General features: G+C 40.3%; 1 protein-coding gene across 1 annotated transcript in view; it reads right to left on the bottom strand.

Annotated features, from left to right (window-relative positions):
• The window catches only part of cadm2a (cell adhesion molecule 2a), a 234,210-nt gene that overhangs the window by 29,625 nt on the left and 182,221 nt on the right, over positions 1-22,364 (bottom strand). The window contains exons 3-4 of the mRNA XM_069667970.1: positions 15,180-15,332; positions 10,051-10,188 (exon numbers count right to left, since the gene is read on the bottom strand). Of these exons, the coding sequence (XP_069524071.1) occupies positions 10,051-10,188; positions 15,180-15,332 (291 nt within the window). The remainder of the gene's footprint in view (positions 1-10,050; positions 10,189-15,179; positions 15,333-22,364) is intronic.

Raw genomic sequence — 22,364 nt, forward strand, 5'->3', positions numbered from 1 at the left:
GTTATCAAGTTGGCGCCTCCCTTCACCGGTGTTTCGTCAAGTTAGGCCAACGACACCTCTGGGAGGCTCAACAGTTAGCTAAATCTTTATGGGAAAAATCTGGTACATTGATTCAATGAGGATGCTGCACATGTTGACTCATGTAGAAAAGGAAATCCCTTGTTTCAGGTTAAGTTACATTCTTTAAAAGCAGCCTCAAAGCTGAAGAGAGGATCATATCTTACAGTATTTGCATTTTTCTAAATATAGTAATTGGGCTGCACGGTGGTGCAGTGGTTTGTGCTGTCGCCTCAGAGAAGGTTTCTAATTCAAACCCCGGTTTGGACGGAGGGGGCCTTTCTGCGAGGAGTTTGCATGTTCTCCACGTGTATGTGTGGGTTCCCTCCAGGTACTCCAGCTTCCTCCCACAGTCCAAAGACATGCTCGTTATCTTCATTGGTGACTCTTAATTGCCTGTAGGTGTGAGTGTAAGTCTGTCTCTATGTGTCAGCCCTGTGATTGACTGGCGATCAGACCGGTGTGTACCCCACCTCTCGCCCAATAACAGCTGGGATAGGCTCCAGCCCCCTCTGACCCTGAACAGGATAAGCGGCATAGATAATGGAGGATGGATGGAAAATACTGTAATTGCTTTGTATGAAAAAGCTGAATAAATCATCCTGAATTGTGCAGGTTTGATTGTTGTTGTGTCTTAGCTGTTGAAGATCAGAAGTGAAGTGCTTCAATCACTGTGATAGGCACTCAGCAGCGGCCCTGTAGCTGCTAATGCTCTGCCTGTACTTCATCTATTGTTGCAGGTTGGCTTTGAGAGAAAAACTCACATTTCTTTTCTTAGTTAGTTGATAATATTTCTAAGAGGTTCTTGATTGTAAATGTGCTTTGCAATGAAACAAAGGAGGTTGAGAAAGTTATTTTAAGCACATCTAAACTCTGTTAGACTCTGTCTGAGTGTTTGAATGGATTCTGATTGCCTCTGCGATTCAGGATGAAAGGACGACAGCAACTCGCACAAAGTTTGAGTTCATTAACTTCATCATAGTCTTTTAAGATCCACTCTGAGAACATAATAACAGTTGTCTAACAGCAAGTAATACCTCGTTGTTAAAGTGCGTCAATCTGCATCCACTCTGATGGCTTCTGCACCGATGTGTGTGTGTGTGCATAAGAGTGTGTGTGGGTGAGAGAAGGTATAATTGGTCTATAAATATCTTATCACATTTTAAGTGCAGCTGAAAGGAGCAGCTGACATCGAGCTGCCATTAAACTTCGGCTTGTCAATCAAAAAACTCATCTAGTCGGTCTCATAGCTCATAAACACCGCTTTATATTAGGAGCTGATCAGAATGTGGGAGAAAGTTACACCAGAGCAGCGAGCGAGTTACTTTCAGCTGCCACTGGAAACTTCTGGAGGCTTTCATGGTGCATACAGTTGAGCAGAAATAATAAACAGGATGGCTGGAGGACTGCTGGAGTCTTGATATCTGAGGTTCAGGGATTGTTGATGACTCATGCCATCTCTGTGGAACAATTCTGCAGAGTTTCCATCAGAACTCATTTCAAACTTTCAAACTTTATCTGGTATCATTAAATATTAAGAGTATTATCAGCAACTCCAGGGCAGAGGCCAAATGACTGTGTACCACATTCACAGGCACACAATCATCACATTTTAATTAGAGTTTCTGTGTGAAAGTAACAAAACCCAGCTTGAATTCTCTTAACTGGCAAGCAGACAAAGATAAATCTTATGTAGGCTCAAAGGCCTTTAATATGAAAACAGCAGCAACGCTGAATGTTTTGTCTCACATTTTCTATCTACTCTCGAATACTGATTTGTCCTCAGTCTAATAACAGCTAAATTACAGAGGGAAAAAATCTGCTAATCAATTTTCTAAATCTGATTCCAACTGTTTTTCTTTCCTGTGTTTATGACTTAAAGTAACAATTTTAAAACCTTTTCATGTAAATAAATGTCTGTTAAGTCTATCACCAAATAACACAATGGTGATTGAGCCGATGGCCCACTGATTGCATTTGCAGTATATAGTATTATTACAGACTGGGTGTCTGTGGCAACATTCGCGGAGAAAAACACAAGCGGCGCCCAGTTAGTGACGCGTTTACCATCAGCCAGCAGTGGTTGGTCTGCCAGAGAGGGTAGGCGGAGCTAAGCGGCTGCTTTTCTGGTTTCTGTAAGCGTTGCGAGGAAATACTAGGTAATACAGAACAGTAATCTACTAGGAAAAGATCGATGACTACAGATACAACTTCAAAAATAAGTGAAAAACCAAAGAAAAGAAACACATTCGTTGCTCAGATGAAGGCAAACAGACTACAAACAAAAGCGAGGAACATCAAGAGCTAGAACGATGACAAAGGGAGCCAGCTGTAGACGTCTGGTTGAATTGGGAAGCGTGTTCTTGTAATTACACATTATTGCCAGTGGGAGGCGCGCAAAGGCACAAAAATTTTAATCTTTGAGATTGTATTTTTAAAGCTGTGAGGAGTTTGTCGCTGGTTATGAAACTAACTGAAATTAATTCTGATGACTCTATATGTCTTACAAAAGCAAACCAGACCATCAGCAACAAGATTGATTATTTCTATATAGTTATTTTTAATGCCTGACACTGCTGGTGGGGGGTAGGTGTCAGACAAAGCAATTAACAGCATGCTGCGTTTGTTTACATTTTCCAGGGCAGTAATTTTAAAGAAAGCAGGATGAGATTTTTTGTTACAAACCACCACTTAAGAATGTACAGGACAAAATCAGCTAAGAGAGAAGCGGTACGGCTTTGTCCACAGGGGGCGCCAGGATCAAGACAAACCCAAAGTTCCTCACAGGAGCTTTAAGAACAGGTTGGGAAAAAAATGGTTTTGGCAGCATCATCTTTCACAGAAAAAAAAAAAATTCTACTAGATGAATCTATTAAAGTACAAAAGTTTGAGTAAGTTGCTGAAATTAAAACTTGAAAATGAAATATTGATGCCTAGTGCTAGTGCTGAACAAGCGCTAACTTTCCCTTTTTTTCACATGTCTGAATCTTCTCTTTTTTGGCCGGTTAAAATGAGTTTAGAGAGTTCAGAATGAATATTTTTAAGAGTAAAGGGACAGATTTTTTTGGAAATAATTCTGAATTTGGTTTGAAACCTTACGACAAAATAAAAGCAGGGAAATATAAGTGCTTGCAAAAGTGAGTCCTCAGTTGCGTCAGATGTTAGCACTGGCAGGGAAAGACAAAAAGGAACATCTTGTTTATGTTAAACAAGCTCGCGATTGGTCAAAGAGCTTCTTTAAAATGGTTGTACACTGTAAACTGACACTTGTGCAGATTTACCGACATTCAAAGACAGTCAAACGCAATTATCATTTTAAATCGTAAATTGTGAAGAAAATGGACATCTTGGATCATCAAAGTGGATCATCTTTTAACTGTTAATGTTTTATTCAAATATAAAAAAAAGGCCCCGTCAAACCACCTGCAGCACCTCTCCTTCACAAAAAGCCTGGCAGCGTTTGGCTGCGACTGCGGCACACTGGACCGTGGGAGGACGCTTGGAGCTCTGCACCGCTGGTGTGAGCCAACAGGGAGCCTTGGGAGGATTAGAAATGGAAACGACAGGCGTAAAAATGTAAGAATCTGACCCTTTTATGCCATTTCACAGGAGAGAGGGACAAGACAAGAAAGGGAAGATGAGGGGATGAAGGAGACACTGTTAGGAGTTGGGGAAGGAAGCAGCAACAACGGCAGAGCCAGAGCTGATTCATCCGGGCAGCGGGGGTCTGAGGGCTGACTCAACACACCCTGAAGTGAAGCCCATCTGAGGTTTAAAACTATTTGCTTTGGCAAAAATAATGGAAAATACACTGCGGGTGAGGGTGAAGATAACCAAGTAAATGTTTATATGTTATTATATGTTATTCAGCTCTTTCCCTTGCCTCCAATGAGCTGCAGGGCATTAACCAAACCTTAAAACAAGAGCGCTAATACACAGCCGGCTCCAGCACCAGTGAGGTGTGGAGATGAAATATCGTCCCCTCCACCATCTCCCCACTTATCCTGGCTCCCGTTCAGTGTACAGGGAGCTGGGCCTGTTGACAGCCTGTGAGCACTCCCCTGTCTGACCCGTCTCACCGGATCCACTCTGCACTCATTACAGCCGACTACGATCGGGGAGCAGTGCTAAATGTTAGGAGGGTTTCTATCAGCGTCTGGCAGACCCCTATCATAATGTCCCTTCTGACACAGAACTCCTAGAGTGTTCACTGCTAAAAAGCGTCTTCTGTAGGTCTGTGAAGTCTTTTTCACCCGCTCTGGCCTTGGCATTTAAAACCGGACAGGTGCTCCACCTCCGGGATGTTGCTTTTAATGGCTGTAGACGGTGGGCGTAGCAATCTGATCTCTTCTTCTTCTGCCACAAGTCTGAGTCTGTTAACCTGATCAAAAACTCCTGCAACGCCAGAGACAGAGGCTAAGCGAGGTTCACCTTCATATGGGCATATTTAATGAAGGTGAACCAAGTTTAAAGTAAAAAAGAAAGTGGGAGATATTCAACATATTTCTGCTTTTAATCCAGCCGTACTGCGGTTGAAGAGGAAGATGAAAACTGCAAGAATTAACCCTTAATTGTGATGCTGCAAAAGCTTCTAATTTAGCGTGTGCATGCATGTTAGTGCTGCACATGTGTACAGAATAGAGAGGGTGAATATGCTTTTTAGTGTGTGTGACTTTGGCATCTTTTATTCATAGCACTGTGACTTGCAGGAGCCATCTTGAAATTACATCTTTAATGGCCATTGATCCACTGCACCCCTGGGAGCTGGATAGTATAAATGTAGTCCCAACACACACTTTTAAAGTAGCGTGCATTGCTGTCTCTCCTGCAGAGACTGAAAATGTATTTTTCTTACAGCGAGAAAACTTAATTCTTACTTCAGCCGTCTCATCCACTCCCGCATCTTTGAAATCAGCTCCAGGAGCCGTCGCCTATTCACTTTCCTCAATAGCACTTTCCAGAGCAAACCTCGGAATAATGACGGCCGCCTTATTCTGTTCTCACTCGCAGTCGTCAAGGACAATTACCCATAAATGAAGGAATAGCCGGCACTATTTCAGAAGGTTGTTCAGTCACTGTTGGAACGGGCGGACTTGAGTTATAGCGCGCTGAAAAGTCAGCAGACAGCGACCTAAAGTAGTGCCAGGAAGAGCCGCAGTAATAGTTCCTCGTCCTTGACTAACAAGTTTGACAACAGAATAGGGATGTGACCGCGAGCGAATTTGAATCAAATCTTTGTGTTTCTTCCCCTTAAGCCTCCTCGGAATAGAGTTATCGGGTAACATGATGAAGCAATAACCTCCACAGTTTAGGTCAGAGAGTATGATAATACCAGCCGGATGGAGAACATCCCCACCCTTATTTGAAATAAATATTCATTTCATCTCTGCCGTTGCTCGGTCCGCGCACAGCTCCCTCCGGTTCAGCGGTGTGTAAACAAGTGCTACATGTGGTGATATTGGCAGAGGTCTCCCTGGGTTAGGGTGTGTAACTGAGATAGAAATATATCATTACTGGGTGGGGACTGAGGGGATCTGAGGTACAAAGAGACGGAGAAATAAGAATATTGGATTCTGCTCCACACACACAAAAGCTTATGTCCTTACATGCAGGCTGTCTGCTCCATCTGTCTGTTTTGCTCACTAGCAGATACACACACTTAGCATAGGGTGTCCGTTAACTGCATGCGAGCAGGTGATGGACTGCTCCGGCGGCTCCGCCGGTAATATAATCTTCTCTATTCCCCCGGTTCCCACACCAATATGTCACAATTGTCATTTATTCCCAGCATGGTCGCCCACAATCAGATGGCTTTTCCCATTGAACACACCCTGATCCTGTCAGGATGATGAACACTTCAAGTGCACTCACGCACACCTACGCTCGCATGCATACATTAGAATAAACATGTGTTGCCCTTTGTGTTCATGTTTATTTATTTAGTCGGATTTAAATGTGGAAAGAAAGTCAGACCACCTGGGAGTCTCCTTTTCTTTCTTTTCCCGGAACAATTAAACGCAAATAGACGCTCAATCTGCTGTTATGTGTGACAAGTTACACTGACAGCGTCCAGATAACAACTCACACCTTCTTATTACTGCTGGGAAAGTGAACCAATTAGAGAAAAGCATTCATAAGAAGAGTAAATGTGCAAATGTGACGGCGTCAATCAAAATCTGGAGAACAGCCTCCTTCCAACTAAACATGTCCTGAATTACATGGACTGCTAATTAAAACCAGACACCTACTTGTCAGGAGAGACAGGGTATTAAACATGGGATCAATGTTGGCGTCACCTTTGAAGCCCACAGGTGTTTCAGCGTTTATGCAGAACATTAAAATACACATAAAAAAAGTGAATTGATATAGTTTGATTCGACCTTTTGTGGTGTTAAAAATCTGCCCGGAAATTTCTCTTCACATTTCTTCAGCATAAAAGGATGCTTTGAGGAAGTGTGAATAAACCTGATGACACGGACTCAATATCATCTCCAAACTGCAGTTAATTAAACGCAAAGATCCCACGGTATCTGCTTAAAATCTGTGCATTGATTTGGGTTTATCTGCTTGCTTATCAGGACCCCGGGAAACCTTGATGCCAGATATCAGTCTGAGCTGTCTGTGCTCCAGCTCGGGCAGAGTAGCTGTAATAGCAGACACCGGGAGAGCTTTTTAGGGAATTCAGCGAGGGGCCGAAAACATCACCTCTTATCGAAATTCTAGCTGAGTCCAAAAGCAGATCCGACAAGAATCTTTTAATCTGACATTTGTATAAAGTCTCAAGGTTCTGCTTTCTGTTCTGGGACGGCGTCAGCATTTTTCACAGAGAGAAAAATGACTACAAAATGCTGATGTTCTTTTTCCTTTCTCTACATCAATCATTATACAAAAACTGCCTCTATATCATTAGTCTCAACGAAGAAGAATAGGGAACCTGAACGCACCATTCATGCACTTTCTGGGTGAAAACCTGCAACCTTGCCACTGTGAAGAACACACTGTTATGAAACTATAGAAGGCTGAAATTAAAGACAGTGGCGTGCCAAGTTTAAGAGAGAATTACAGCATCTGACTTAATGAGAAAGCGTATCCTCAGGAGGATACCTTTGCTTCAAACCACCAGGGATACATCTGACTACCTGTTAACTTCCTGTGGTAAATTAAAAGAACATTACGTGCTGGCTATGTTTCCATTCACCTCACAGGGAGAACTTTCCTCTGTAGTGGGCCACTGGGAGAAGCAATCATCACACAATAAGACTGAAATGGAAAATACTCACTCTGCTAATTAGTGAAAATTCGGTTACTAAAAGCTTCATGTTCCTCACAAGAGCAACATACGGAAATAAAAAGTGGAGTAAAAAACGAGTATGATTCACTGCAAAATGTGGTGGTTTGTTAGATTTAAAAAATGACGCATCCCCACCTCCTCTTGTTGTACTAAAAATAAGCCAAAATACCTCCAGAGGTAGGCACTGCCATCTTTAGAGCCAGAGTCTACGCAGTAAAGATGTCGCGCCCCTTTCGCTAACCATAACACACATTTAAGTCACCGGAAAACGGCTAAAAATCTCCCTCGTCAACGTATTTAACAGTTACTTGTGTTTGTCTGAAGCAGAAGTTAATGGATATGGAGAGTTCAATGGCTGTAGTGTTAGTGTTAGTTATGTCTCCTCTCTCCTCTGCTAATCTGGGATCAGAAAGCTGCAGGAGCCGTATTTGTCAACAGAGCTGTCAATCATCCATCATACAGCATCAAATATCTAATTAAAATTAAACACTTGGACGTAAATCAGCATGAACTAACTATAATGACAGAAACCATGTTTGAGAAATATTTATTTGACGTGTGTTTTGATTTTATAGTTTGACACATGTCCCAACTGTTAACATGGAGGAGGCGGGCTTTATGACCTATACTGCAGCCAGTCAGCAGGGGGCGCTCCAAATGTTCTAACTTCACTTTTAGGGAGCTGTCATGTCATCCATCTTTTTATGCAGTCCGTGTGGTCGACACATATTGTGTAATAAGTGAACAATTGTTAAGATTATTAGATTGTTTAGAGGACATAAAAGTGTTAAAATGTTGTTTTTAGAGCATCAAAAAGTTCCATTATATTGTTAATGTTGTTGCAAAAAACATGCAAGATAAGTATTATCAAAGACCACAATGTTGCTAATAGTTAGCAGTTAGCATGCTGGCAGTACTGTAACTTGTTGATTATTAAGGTGTGTCTGTTGTGTAAGAAATGTGTATTACAAACGTGATTTGAAATACAGTGCATTACAAAATATTATAAAACACATTTCACATTAATTCAAGCAGAAGAATAAATGTGCGCAGGAAGAAAGACCTTGTTAATGCTGTCTGTGATAAGAGAAGCTGACAGAAGACAGGGAAGGCATTAATATGCAAAGTTAATAAGCAAAAATCATGCATGCTTTGGCGAAAATTATTAATCCTTTGTATGAGCAGGGAAATGAGCGCTGTGAAGTGTCTGTGTGCTCTGCATCCCAAACACGATTTTACTTTAAATTTTACTGTATTTAATTGGGCATTTAGGATGTGCAACAACTGCCTGCTTGTTATTGTCATGACTGAGTTATCTGTAGGGTCTTACAGTGGTGTTACAAACCTCCATTTTTTCTAGCCACTCTCAAGTCTACTGTATCTATTTGTCTGTATTTTCAGCCATTGAAAATAGAAGAAAGGCCGATTTGCATTTTGTTATCCGCCTTTAATCTGCTTTGTGAAATAACACAGAAACCTTCGTGAAAGTTCTGCTGTTGATCTGTGACAGTCGGTCCCACCGGGGTCTACATTTTCTCTAACACAAAACCACATCTGTGCCTCTTTTCCTCAAAAACCTCATTTTCTTATTTCATGTCCCTATCTCTCTGTTCTCCAATATTCTAACAGTCTCTCTCTCTCTCTCTCTCTCTTTCCCTCGCTCGCCCGTTCAAACAATTACAAAGCGGATGGTTCATCAAGTAGAACAGAGCAGGAGCAGGTTGGAAATGAGGTGTGTAGTCCAGTCAGTGTGATTCGGAGCAGCCCTCTGATAACAAGGGAGGTTAATGTATCGGTCTCAGGCCAGAGGACACATGCTGAATCTGCTCTATTAGAAACAACTTGTTCCCGACAAAAATACACTGTTGAGACATCCAAGCGAGTCGATTCGCAGAGCTAGTTTCACGACTTTCTGCCCTTTTTTAAGTATCCAAAACAACTTAGTAAATTAGTCAGATCCGGCATCTGTATGCCATATCCTAATTGACAACACTAGAACTATATCAAGTGATCAGTAGGTAATGTAACACAGGATGAAATTGACCACACTTACTATATAATGCTTTCTAGTCTTGTGGCTTCCCTGCAGGTCTGCTGCACATTCATAAACTAATGGCGGAGGCTGCTAACCTGAGAACAAACCAACCAACACTAACGCACGATGGCTGTGCACATTCAGAAGCAATTTGGGGTGCAGTAACTTGCCCAAAGACACTAAGACATGCAGAATGGAGATACCAGGGATCAAAGCACAAGTTTTTCCTTTAAGTTGACAACCCGGCTACTTCCTGAGACAGAGCTGCCTCCGCCATCGTAACTAGTAACTAGCTACCTAACTAGCTTTATTTTCTCTGGTTCATAACGTAATTGCTTAATTAAAAAAATGCTTACAAAGTCTTATATTTTGTCCACTCATGGAGTAACATCTTTGATTTCATTCCTAAAAACACGCCGGCCTTAAAATAAAACCTGAATGTTAAAAGGTGGCCAACCTAAAAACGTCAAAAACAATCAATCTGATTTCAGTAAACAGAAAAGCACTGGTTCCCATACATGGTTATAACATTATATTCAATCTTGTCACAATTTCCTGACAAAACCTGTTTTCAATCTGAAACCCTTGACACACTGTCTGCCTGAAATAATGCATTTCTCTGTGTTTCTCCCTGACGATGTAGATTGAGTAAACATATGTTGCATACCTTTGATCTCCTTCTCGTTCCTGAACCAGCGCAGGTCGGCAGCGGGCTTGCTGCCCTGAGTCATGCAGGTCAGAGTGACGTGTTCTCCCTCCATGACGGGCTTCGTCAGGCCGTCGATCTCTGGCTTCTCGGGCACACCTGAAGGATGAAATGGGAAAAACCACAGGGATGGACCCAATTCACACACAGCAATATGCCATTATGCAACAATAATATTATCATGCCTTATTGGAAATTCTTCTCCCGCTCGGCCTCCTGCAGGGAGATTAGAGAGAGACAGACTACAGAGCAGCTCCCTGGAGCATTGTCCTGCTCCTGAACACATCAGGGAGGATTTCTGCTGTCTCTCTAACCACTGGGCCAACGTCTTCTTTAAGGTTCAGTTCACCCAAATTACAAAGAAACACTTTTTTTTCCACAGGGTGGGTCACAAGGATAGAAGTTTTTTCTTTGTGATGCTCAAAAAAGAGAGGTTCTCCCTTCCCAATACTGATTCCGAAACCTAGACCTGAGTATTGGATGACACAAGTGCTTTAAGAAAATCGACATAATATTGGTGTCTTTTTGTTAGCTTTGTCACACACTAGCTAGCACCACACTTGTGTTTGTTAGTGTCACATGATATTTAGATACCACTTGATTTTTTGAGGGCCTATTGTTCATGGTATCGGTTCGCTGCATACTTGACAATACATGATGCCGTATTGTAGGCAGTTTCAGCTGCTACCAATACAGGCATCTGTATCAGCATCGGTACCTGTATTGATACCGATATGTTGTCGAGCTATTGTAGATACCAATATATCAATCCAATACCAATATATCGTTCCAATACCGATATAGAGTCCCAATACTGATATATCCTTCCGATACCAATATATTGTCCCAATACCGACATATTGTCCCAACACGATATATTGTTCAAATACGATATTTTGTTCTAATAACGATATATCGTTCCAATACCAATATATTGTCCCAATACTGACATATCATTCTGATACCAATATATTGTCTCAATACTGGTATATTGTTCCGATACTGATATATCGTTCCGTAACTGATATATCGATCAAATACGATATATATCGTCCCAATACTGATATATCGTTCCGATACTGATATATTGTCCCAATACCGGTATATCGTTTCGATAGTGATATATCATTCCGTTACAGATATATCATTCCAGTATGATATATATCGTTCAAAAACCGATATACTGTATATTATTCTGATATGGATACCTGTATCAATACCGATACAGGTATCCATATCAACCCCTCTAGCAACATTCAGGTTTCTCTGGGTGAGCATTTTTCAATAACTATATTCTAACAAAGAATAATATGCATGACAGAAAAATCTGACCTTCATGGCTAAATAGCTCAAAGTGTAAGTGGAAAAATGTGTTGGAAAAACTCTTATTGTGTGTGTGCACATGTGAGTAATCAGAGGCTTGTGACCACAGACAAGGCCACGAGCTTGTACAGAAAATGTTCATTTCTGGCCTTTCCTTTAATGAGTGTTTTAAGTGTGTTCAGTCTGCCCTTCTAATGTCAATGAGCAATAAGTCTGCCTGAGGCTGACTGACTGAAAGGTCTATCAGTCAATGCCATTGACTGACTCTGGCCTTGCCGTCTCAAAACCTCCCGTAAGGTGTACTACCAGACTGAAAGGTCTTCCTGTTTCCCTGTTTACCTCACGTTAGAGGGGAAAGCCCGCTAACACAATACACAAAAACAATAATTTTTAACGAGCATGTTTATACAAATTGATTAAATGTGTGTGTTTTAAGGCAAGCAAAGAGCCAGTGTCACTATATCTAAGTACTGTGGGTGTGTGAGTATGTGAATGAGTAAGTGTGGCTTGACTCAGAGAAGTGTTAGATGGGTTTTCTTCCAGACTGAACGAGAGCAGATCAAATACAATGTTCATCTTATACAGTCACGTTCCCCCTGGGTGGCTAGAGGCTGCAGAGCTTTAATCTTTCTCCCCGTTTGTGTGTGAGCGGCGTGTGCGAAATGTATGTGTGCGTGAGCGTGAAGCATTGTGGGTGTGTGTCTCTCCGCTCAGCTGTGCGTCATGGATTTGCCTGTGCCGCGGTGTATTCGTGTGTGTGCATGGCTGTTTAAGCATAACCAACAGCGTTTTCAAGACATGAAAAAGAAATGAGAGCTCGATTTTTCTGATGCATGGTGGGAAAAAAAGAATAATGGATTTCACAGATAATTCCTGTGGTCATTGTGATCACACCGCTTTCTGCGAATACACACATTCTTCTAAATGTGCATGTTATACAATTTCAAGTTATTTAGAGCTTGAATCAAAGTCAGTTATTCACAGTAATTTCACTTTTAGGTTTTTTTCATACATTTAAACTGAATGCTGTGAGTGCTCGTATAGTGCTATGATGGGGAACCTCAGAGTCATTCGATCCATCACATAGGTCAAGCACATATTTGAAGGGGTTACATACAGTTTTATACAAGTATTCATGGTCCCAGCGGTTATAATCCTCAGACTGTACCTTAAGCGCCATCATGAAATTCATATTTGAGGTTGTTAGAGGAATGTCTTCACAGCCTAAATATTGATTGCTGGCTTCTTGATAACATGGATTCAATTGAAGCATTTTTTTCCCTGACTGTAATATTCAGTATTTTATGTTTTATATTCTTAACTTTAGACAGCAGGAGGAGCAGTACAGATGACATTCTGTTCTTTCTGATTTGAGGTACAATGAAGCATTTTGGTCACAGCAAGAGTCGTATTGAAAGACTGAAATGTCATCTTGGGCTCAAATTGAACTTGGGCAGTTTTCTACACACATGTGAGACAGTGACAAAATGCACTAAAAAAAACCCCATCATGTTTCATGAGAATCATTCACAAGTCTTTTTTTGAAGATACAGGCAGCAAGCCCCTAAAACTTATTTTGTTACTTTCCCATAGGTTTCAGGATACTTCCTGCCCAATGTCATACCTGCAAGAGAATGTATGCAATTGTAACACCTTCATATGTGCATTGACATCATGTAGCCAAAAGCTACAGAAAACAATAGTGAAAAAAAAAAACATCCTGAGGGCTGAACCTGGCTCCCGGCCAACACTACTAAAACAAATAAAGAAATAAAATAAATTAAGAAAGATCTTCTAACATGGTCTAACATAAAAGTCAGTTCTCTGTATGGATTATGATTACTGGATGTCTCTTGTGTTATATTGAAGAAATATGTTACATAATATATATATAAAATAATATAATATAATTTGATTTTCCTCGCTGATGGTCGCTTTCCTTTTTAGACTGTTTGCCTTCATCTGAGTGTCGAATTTGTTTCTTTTTCTTTGGGATTTTCACTTATTTCCGAAGTTGTATCTGTAGTCATCGATCTTGTCTTTGTTTGTTCAGCCATAGTAGATTACTGTTTATTTCAACACTTGCAGAGACCAGAAAAGCAGCCGCTTAGCTCCGCCTACCCTCTCTGGCAGACCAACCACTGCTGGCTGATGGAAAACGTGTCACTAACTGGGCGCCGCTTGTGATTTTTTCCACGAATGTCTTCACAGACCCCCAGTCCATAATAATACTATATACTGCAAATGCAAAGGCTTTCATCAGTGGGCCACAGGCTCAATCATGATTGTGTTACCTCATTAGGTGATAGATAGCGACTTAACAGACATTTATTTACATGAAAATATTTAAGATTATCACTTTAAATTACATTCATATTACATTACATTACATACATATTATGTAATTTTTTGATAAGTGTGCTACTTTCTTTCCTTAGTTCAGTGCTAATTAGCAGATGTTAGTATGCTAACACACTTAACCTGTTTAAATCACCATATTGTCATATGGCGAATATTAGCATCCTTACGTTAGCATTAAGCTCAAAGCACCACTGTTAAAATATACATCCTAACGAGCATTAGCATAGCATTACTAATTCTAACAACAGATCTTATACTTGTAATTGCCTTATATTTAAGGGTTTATAACGTTTTAATAATTGTTTTTGTTTATAAATAAGCCCATGTTTGTATTAATTCACCAAAATATTCTGAGACATTTTAAATCAGAAGCTTATTTTCTTGCAACACTTCAGGATTCTGTCCAAACCTGTTTTTAATGTATTCCTGTTTTAGTCCCAGCACTGTGTCCTGAAACAGATAAACAGGCCGTTCCCAGACCACGCTGCATGTTTATTGAATCTCCCTCTCTGTTTCCTGGCAGGCAACATTAACTATTGTTCAATATTGCAAAATAATTTTCTCCATATCCTTATTGAGCAATAGCTTTTAATGTCTCTAATTCACTGAATGCTTGTTAACACAGAAAGCCAGTTAATGGTCCTGGAGTGCACTAGCACATCTATTAACATTAGCAGAAGCTAATTGGCAGGATAATAAGCCCAGTGGCAGGAAATGAGACCATGTTTGTGTGGGGCGCTGATCACAACACAAACATTACAAGAGGGCACGACAGGATGTTTTTATTGTTTGCAGATGTAGGTTTAAGCTACAGGCTATTTGTAACACAATCAATTTGTTTTATTTGTCAAAATAAAAATCACTACTAAACTGTAAATTGTTGGAAGTGAAAAATACCCAAAAATATTCTGAAGCACTCAAAGCTGAAGCTTCAACGAGGTTTCATGATAGCCCAGAGGTGTGATTTCAGGTTTTAAAATAATCACATATACAACATTAAATACACATATTTAACAGAATCATTGCAGTTGCTTGCCATTTCAGGCAATGTTAAACACATTTTCTGGGACTAATTTATACTTACTTACCACCTAATTTCACTGAAACCTTTAGCATGTTTGCTAACTAAAGCTATTGGCAATGTTCTATACCTTGCGTTTTGGCCCAAGTGATGTATGACTGCTTTAAGAACACTAAAACGTCCACACTAAATTTGGCTCGCTCTACAACATGTGCCGCAGAGCTGAACACAAAATAAAACACCTTGTATGAACACCGTTGGAAGTAATTTTGGGAAAGTAACCCAGACAGTTTAGGGAAAGACAATTTACTGTATTTAACAGGGTATAAGTGATTAAATGTTTCCTTTCAGCAGGGATACATTTTTGTTTAGCTCCTGTACTTACCGAGAACAGTCAGGTAGGCTTTGGCTGTTCTGACTGGCATGGTGAAGAGGGAACACGTGTACATGCCTTCATCATACAGCGTGACATCACTGATACTGATGGTCAGCTCCGACCATGATGCACGCACCAGCTCGATCCTGTTGTCCCTTAAAGCTGGATGGAGACAGACAGACACACACAGAGAGAGAGAGAGAGAGAGTTGGTACATTAAGCTGTTGGAGACACACTTACAGTATGATCAGAGTGTCATGATTATTATGCATTATCGCAACACTGGCATATTGTAATATTTGGAATCAGTTTAGTTGACTCTATTTCTCTTGTGCTCTCTTCATTGGGTAAAAAAAAGTATTTTGTTTTTGTATTGAGCTTGATCTCCAGTCTATATATTGAATGCCTATCGGGCTACACTGGTCTGCAAACAAACAGTCAAATAGACAGAGCAGTGAGGGACAGAGTAAACAAGGAATACTGAGAGACATTAACGAATGCAAGACGACAGCAGCAGGGTAATATGAGGTGCAAACACGTCCATATTGTTGACAAAGCAACAGCAGAATGTCATCGTAACAGCACACACATTAGCCTTGTTCAACTGTAACCCCGCAAACATGCCACACTGTACACATTAAAGCCCCCACTGAACCCCCAACCCACGTACAAAAAATAAAACATAAAAAACTTCAGCGTTTGTCATTTTAACTAATGCTTCAATCAGTGGCGTAACGTCTCAGCTCCGGGCCCCGATGCAAGGCTGAAAGCGGGTCCTGTCAGTCACAATGCATCACAATGTTCTGCCTGCTCGTCAGTTTGCGACGTGCCTCCCCTTTGCCTCTCACCCGCCCTTAAGTACAGACTGCTCAGTGACCATAACAGCCTCATTCTCACATAAAACTTACTTTGAATATATTTTTGAGAATGTCATAAACATACATCATAAACGTGACTGACTGTTTCATATACCTGTTTCTGTGCGTTTACAACTTCAGCACCTCGGACAGCGCCTGAAAGCTCAGCAGTGCTGTCCTCAAGTTTAGTTTTAATAAAGCATGACTAATGCATAGATTAGCCATCAGTGGCCCTGTGCGCTGCTCACCAGCAGCTCGCTCAATCTCGCAATATCACTATCGGATGTAACGTTCATCTGATTCCGGGCCCCCCTCTGTCACTGGCCCCTATGCAGTTGCATTACCTGCATCTGTGGTAGTAACACCGCTGGTTTCAGCTATTTTACCAATTTAATTTTGAATGCTAAAATTGGTGGTATGGACTTTATAGGACTCATTAAAAAAATGATACCATAGCCAAATCAAGTTGTGTGTATGTAAGCATGAATCGATTGAAATGCAGAATTTGTGCCTCAAAACTGAACTTTCTCTTCAGATTGAAATGCATCAGTGCCCCTCTTCAGTAAAGCATAATCACAGTCTTCTCTGTTGGGAAAGCTTGTAGACATTTTACTTATATGAAAATGTAATCTTCCAAAAGACATAACTGTAATGGAAATCAATACTGCAATAACAGGCTCAGAATGAGACGCCTAATGAGAATTTGGCGAGATTTGAGGTTTGAAATGGATCTGCTGAAATTCGATGGCTTGTTGAAAGATACCTGTTGTCGTCAAAGTAGACTATACTTCATATCTGTGATACAGTGAGGGCAGGTGCTGAGACCTAAAACTCAAACTCAAAACTCAAAAACAAAAGAAAACAATACCTTGTTTTGTACATTATGAAACAACATTGTGGACAGTTGGTGTGCAAATGTTTAATTCATTCTCTTTGAGTGGCCTTGACTGCTCAACAGTTTCATTTTTACAAGTACAACTACTTTCTACAAACATTATTTAAGGATACTTTGCTTTCACTCTCCTTCAAAGTGACTCGGAGCACCACTCTTTCAAACTGCAGTGTGTGTGTGTGTATGTGTGTGTGTGGGTCTTTGTGTTTTTTTAGGTTCACAAGAAAAGAGGCATGATTATTTGTGTGCAGGTGTTTTTGTTTTCTTTCATGTGCGTCCACATGAAAGAATATCCTGATCTTATTGTAATTTGCGAGAAATCATATATATAAAAAATAGAGCCTCCTGCTTTTGTAACCTCCAACAAAGATCTGAAGAGTGAAGGCCATTAGACAGTCTGTTTGTAGAGCGCTTTAAAGAGCGGCTGGCTGAACAGTGGGAAACGATACCTCAGGTTTCTGTCGTACGGAAACCAGCCTAAAGTCATTTTTCTTTCCAAATTTCCTTAACTTTCCAGCTAACAATTAACTTCACTTTTTTCAAACTACAAAGCATAAAATATTTTTTACTTCATATCAAATATTCAGATTCAAATTCAGATAACTTTATCTATCCCAGAGGGCAATTCAGTTCCACAGCCTACCAAGTCATACATCTCTGATCAATGAAAAAAAAATGAAAGTGTTAAAATATAATGTGACAATTTCACTTCGGAAAGATCTTTTAGAACATTAAGTGACAAGTGAAAAGAGAACACACTCAGTCTGTTACAAGTTAAAAAGCTTAGTAAATTCATGGTCAGTAATGACGTAAAAATCAGTGTTGAGGTTAAAAATGTTTTTTTTTTTTATGTTTAAAATGTTTGAAATACTAGAATGGCTTTTTAAATTGTATAATTCATTCTTATTCATAAATTCTGCAGTAGAGAGAAAATATGTAACAACTAGAGGAGCTGTGTGAAAGTGTTTTATTTTAGAGATTTAATTTGTATGTAATGATTTATTTACATTTTATCAACCTTGAGCCCCCCTGTAGTGCTCACTGCAAATGGGAGCCACAAAAAGCAAAATTGTTACTAAGTCCATAACAAAGGATTTATTAACCTTAATAAACACTGTTCTTGCTTTAGATCCAGTATCTGCAAAAAAGCATAATTAACTGTTAATAAGTGCATATTTATTTACTAATTACTGCATAATAAAGTGTGTATTAATCTTAATAAAGAAACTGTAAAGTTTAGTAAAGGCTTAACAGTGGCATAATAGGGGAGTGAGACTCAATGAATGAGCTTTCAATGTTATTATAAACAATTAAAATAAACTTACGAGGCTTTTATTAAGCTGTCTATTGTTTACAAGATTCTTACAAGTTTACAAGTGCTTAGAAATGTCTTATAATCTAACTATAAACATGATACTGATACTATTATAAACACTTAAATAATCTTATTTATCATATAATTAATGTTAATAAGCATCTCACAAAGACTTATAAGGGTCCTATTACCTATTAACTAACGCTTATTACAAGGACCTTAATATAAAGTGTTACCGAATTACATCTCGGGTAAATTCTATTTTTTTTTATTGTAACTGAAACAGAGTGTGTACTTCTTAATCTTTACCTTGTTCATGTGTAAATGATGTGTTTGTACCATAGACTGTATAAAAAGATGGACAACATGACCGCTCCCTAAAAGTGAAGCCAAAACCTCTCTATTGCCCCCTGCTGACTGGCTGCAGTATAGGTCATAGAGCCCGCCTCCTCCATGTTAACAAATGGGACACGAGTCAAACGATAAAATGAAAATACACGATAAACAATATTTTCTCATGGAATGGTTTCTGTCATTGTAGTTAGTTCTTATCATGCTGATTTACGTCCAAGTGTTCATTTTTCTGACAAGTTTAGATTTAATTAATTATTTGATGGCGAGAGGAGACGTAACTAAAACAGTCACTACAGTCATTGAAGGTTACATATCTACATATAACACAAGAAGCTGTTCTGCTGTTGACTGCGCTGACATGTATACATGTATACATACAGTCTTTGGTTTGTAAAAATTAATTTGACTTCAGCTGTAGTGAAGTATAACCCTATCACCCTTATAATTTTTCATCCTCATGTTTCAGGGCGTACTATCACGCTGTTTAAAATGTAATGTGTTTTTTTGTCTTACATTCGATGCATTGAAACAATTCCAACTCCTACACCATCATCTGTGTTTTTACCCACTTGCTGCAGTAGTTTGTCAGTGACTCGTAAATGTGTAGCCCTTGCGGTGACTATGAAAGAAGGTGTTGGGCACATGAGCTGCATTATTTTCACACCTTCTGTCCATGCACTGCTGCAATGATCACATAACTGACGAATGTAGAGAAATGTCAGGGAGCTCAGCCACTATCTCATGTCAGTGCGTCTGCCAGGGGGGACGGATAGCTTTGCTTTGCTAAACACCTACAGTCAATGGCAGCGCAGTTGTAATCAGTCTGGCTAAACGACAGCTGCTCTCTCTCGTTTATTATTGCATTTGTTCTGTACCTTCCCCGTCCCTCGCAACGCCGGTTATCTCGACATGCTGTGTACGGAGCCTGAGCAGGCGTGACACGTTGATATGAGCACATGACATATCTTCAGGCTCGGCCCTGGCGACAAAACGTTTCTACACGGCCATCAATGCAAGACCACCGAATTAGATTCACGCACTGCCAGCTCAGTTAATGGTGAGACCTGTCCTGAAGTGATAGTTCATGCAGTATGTATACACACAGATGTGTACACGTTGTCTCATCAGAGAACAAACCGAGACAAAGAGCAGATTATTTGCACCGATACAGGCTCTGTTTGTCTCCGTGTATCTCCCCGTCTCTCTTTCTGTCAGTCTCTCAGCTTCTCTCCTTCCTCCTACATCCTCAGACCTCATTCTGTCGACTCCGGCAGCTGCTCTAACCTGCGAGTGTGCACAAGTTTAACAATGCTGCTTTCAACCGGTGACTTATTTGCTTTGGGCGAGGAAATAAGAGCAGGCAAATGTCAGAAAACACATTCACTGTCACTGCTTGCTTGCAGTGGCGATGCATTAACGTGGCGCTTTGAAAAGTAAATAAAATATTCAGACTTTTTGCTCTATAAGCCAGGTAAAGGGACTTTAAAGGCTGTGATCACACTGCATTTATAATGAGAAGGCCTCACTGTAAGGTGACTCGGACGACGCGACATGTTTCAATAAAAGCTCGTTCCTGTCAGTCATCCCCTGCACGACACAGCAATCAGCACAGATAACAAAGCGGGATTTCAATACTCCCGCTTTTTTAGTATCTTAAGATCATTTAGATTCGAATCAGGATTAAGTAATCCAATCATGCTTTAAGTGTTATCCTGCATTTTGTCAGTGGTTCCGGGCGGAGCTCAGGAGAGTTTAGGCCTGGGTGCCAAAAAGGAGGATGATCCTGATCCCCCTGGAGGGCCGGATTTAGACACATGAAAGGTGTTGTGCAAAAGCATGAAATCCTGATATAACGGGTAGAGATACTTTATGTTTTTAATAGCTTATTTGTCTCATTTAATTTCAGTCGGACATATACACTTAAATAAACTTGATTTATTTAAAACAAGAGAGTTTTTAATTGGTACACTTGAGAGATTTGAAAACAGAGATCTTAAAGCCGACTAAAGCTAAGAGCATATACGCGCACACACATACAGTATATACAGCACATATGGCACATTTTTTAAGGAAGTATTCGATTTTCTTCCTCTTACTGAAAGGTTGGATATTGATGGAGGAAGTGGAGGAGAGGAATGTTTCCTCTGCTATGTGCCTGCAAAAGCTCTGCAGCTGCCTACCATCCATTAGAGCCCATTAGTGCCAACAGTCCTGAATGTATTCATGCAGGATGCAATGTTGACAACATCAAAGAGGGGTAAACTTGTATCCCACAATAACTACTTACTTAATGCACAACCTCTTTTTTTTTTTGCATCTTACCGTGCATCTTAAACGGAGCAAGAAAGCAAAGCTGCACATTTTAGTTTGTTTCTGCAAAAGCTGCTCTGCACACCTCTTCCTATTTCCACTCTTAAAGTACACGGAGCTTACTGTTCTCCTGTGTGTCGACTGCTTTAATCTCAGCACAGAGTACCTCAAGACGGGACAATTACCAGTTTGTCAAAGCAGATGCGATTTGATATTCAGAAACCCGGAGGGGGCGGAAAGATTTCTCATCTTATTACGAGTGCAGATGACCGTCGGCTCGGAGGAGACGTCCGTGTTGACGTTCCCCTGAATGCATCATGACCGCTCAGATAACTGAGCGTAAGCGGCCACAAAGACTCTTTGTTCCCAAACAGAATATTCAGAGAGGGACAGAAGAGAACAGGAAGTGTCGGCGATCTCTCTTTTTTTTTAAAGAAATCTGTGGAGGATGAGAAGAAAAACGCGTCTTTGAAAAGGAAGACCGAGACTGAGAGAAGCAGAGCGGAGAGAGGGTCAAAGAGGTCGTGTTTCTTTTTGATTAAAAGTGACATTTTTATTCTGAGGGAAGACGTTCAGTCATTATACAAATGTTTAAATGTGATGTTACATTCAGTCATAATCTTTGAACCGTTAAATGAGCAGCAGGTTAATGAAAACAAAGTATGTAGGGCAACTTCCATCGTTCATGTCCTCTTCTTTAGGGTCACTCTCTCCCACTTTAGGTTCAGCAACTTCTTTTTTACCAACTACAGATAATATCCTGATTATTATTAGTATTTAATTACATAGTGCACTGTGTCCAAGATATTTAACAACCGTGGAATGTAACACAAGCACACCAACGGAAATGCGACTGAATCTTTCTCCTCCGCTTCTCTAAAGTATCCAAATCTGAGTGTGACACAGTCGGACATGGCAGTTGATGCTGTTAGTGTTTATTTCATAATGATCACTACTGCTCTTTGAAGCTGGATGCTTTGAATATTTTACACATTCACGCAGATGCAAATCGTTTTCACTTTAAAAACTGACATATTTTTTCACTTTATACTTTATGTAAATGTTTGTTTCCAATATTCTTCTTGTATGCACCATCCAACCAGGTCAGTTCCTTTTAGTTACCCTAACATTTTTGCACCCCCACAATGCCTAAGGCCGGAGATATACTTGTTTTTAAATACACATTCGTGTGCGCATGATGGCTGCCCTGCGTTCCCTGCGTCTGTTTGGAGCGTCGGCTGTGCGCATCCTCAAATATTCACTGTACGCGAGATGCAGTATGTACACGAACCATAAGGGCAGTGTAGTGGCGGAGGGGATGTGACAGGGTCGACACAGCAGCAGGAAAAACAATGGCAGAAATTTCTGAAGACAGGCTGATAAACCAAGTCCGCAATATCCACATTTTTACGATGTGTCATTGCCACTGCACAGCGACAAACATGCCTGTAAAAATAGCTGGTAAC

The sequence above is a fragment of the Semicossyphus pulcher genome, unplaced genomic scaffold (assembly GCF_022749685.1).
Source record: "Semicossyphus pulcher isolate SPU_LCO1_2020_fin unplaced genomic scaffold, fSemPul1.0.p SCAF_10, whole genome shotgun sequence".
NCBI classification, from domain to species: Eukaryota; Metazoa; Chordata; class Actinopteri; order Labriformes; family Labridae; genus Semicossyphus; species Semicossyphus pulcher.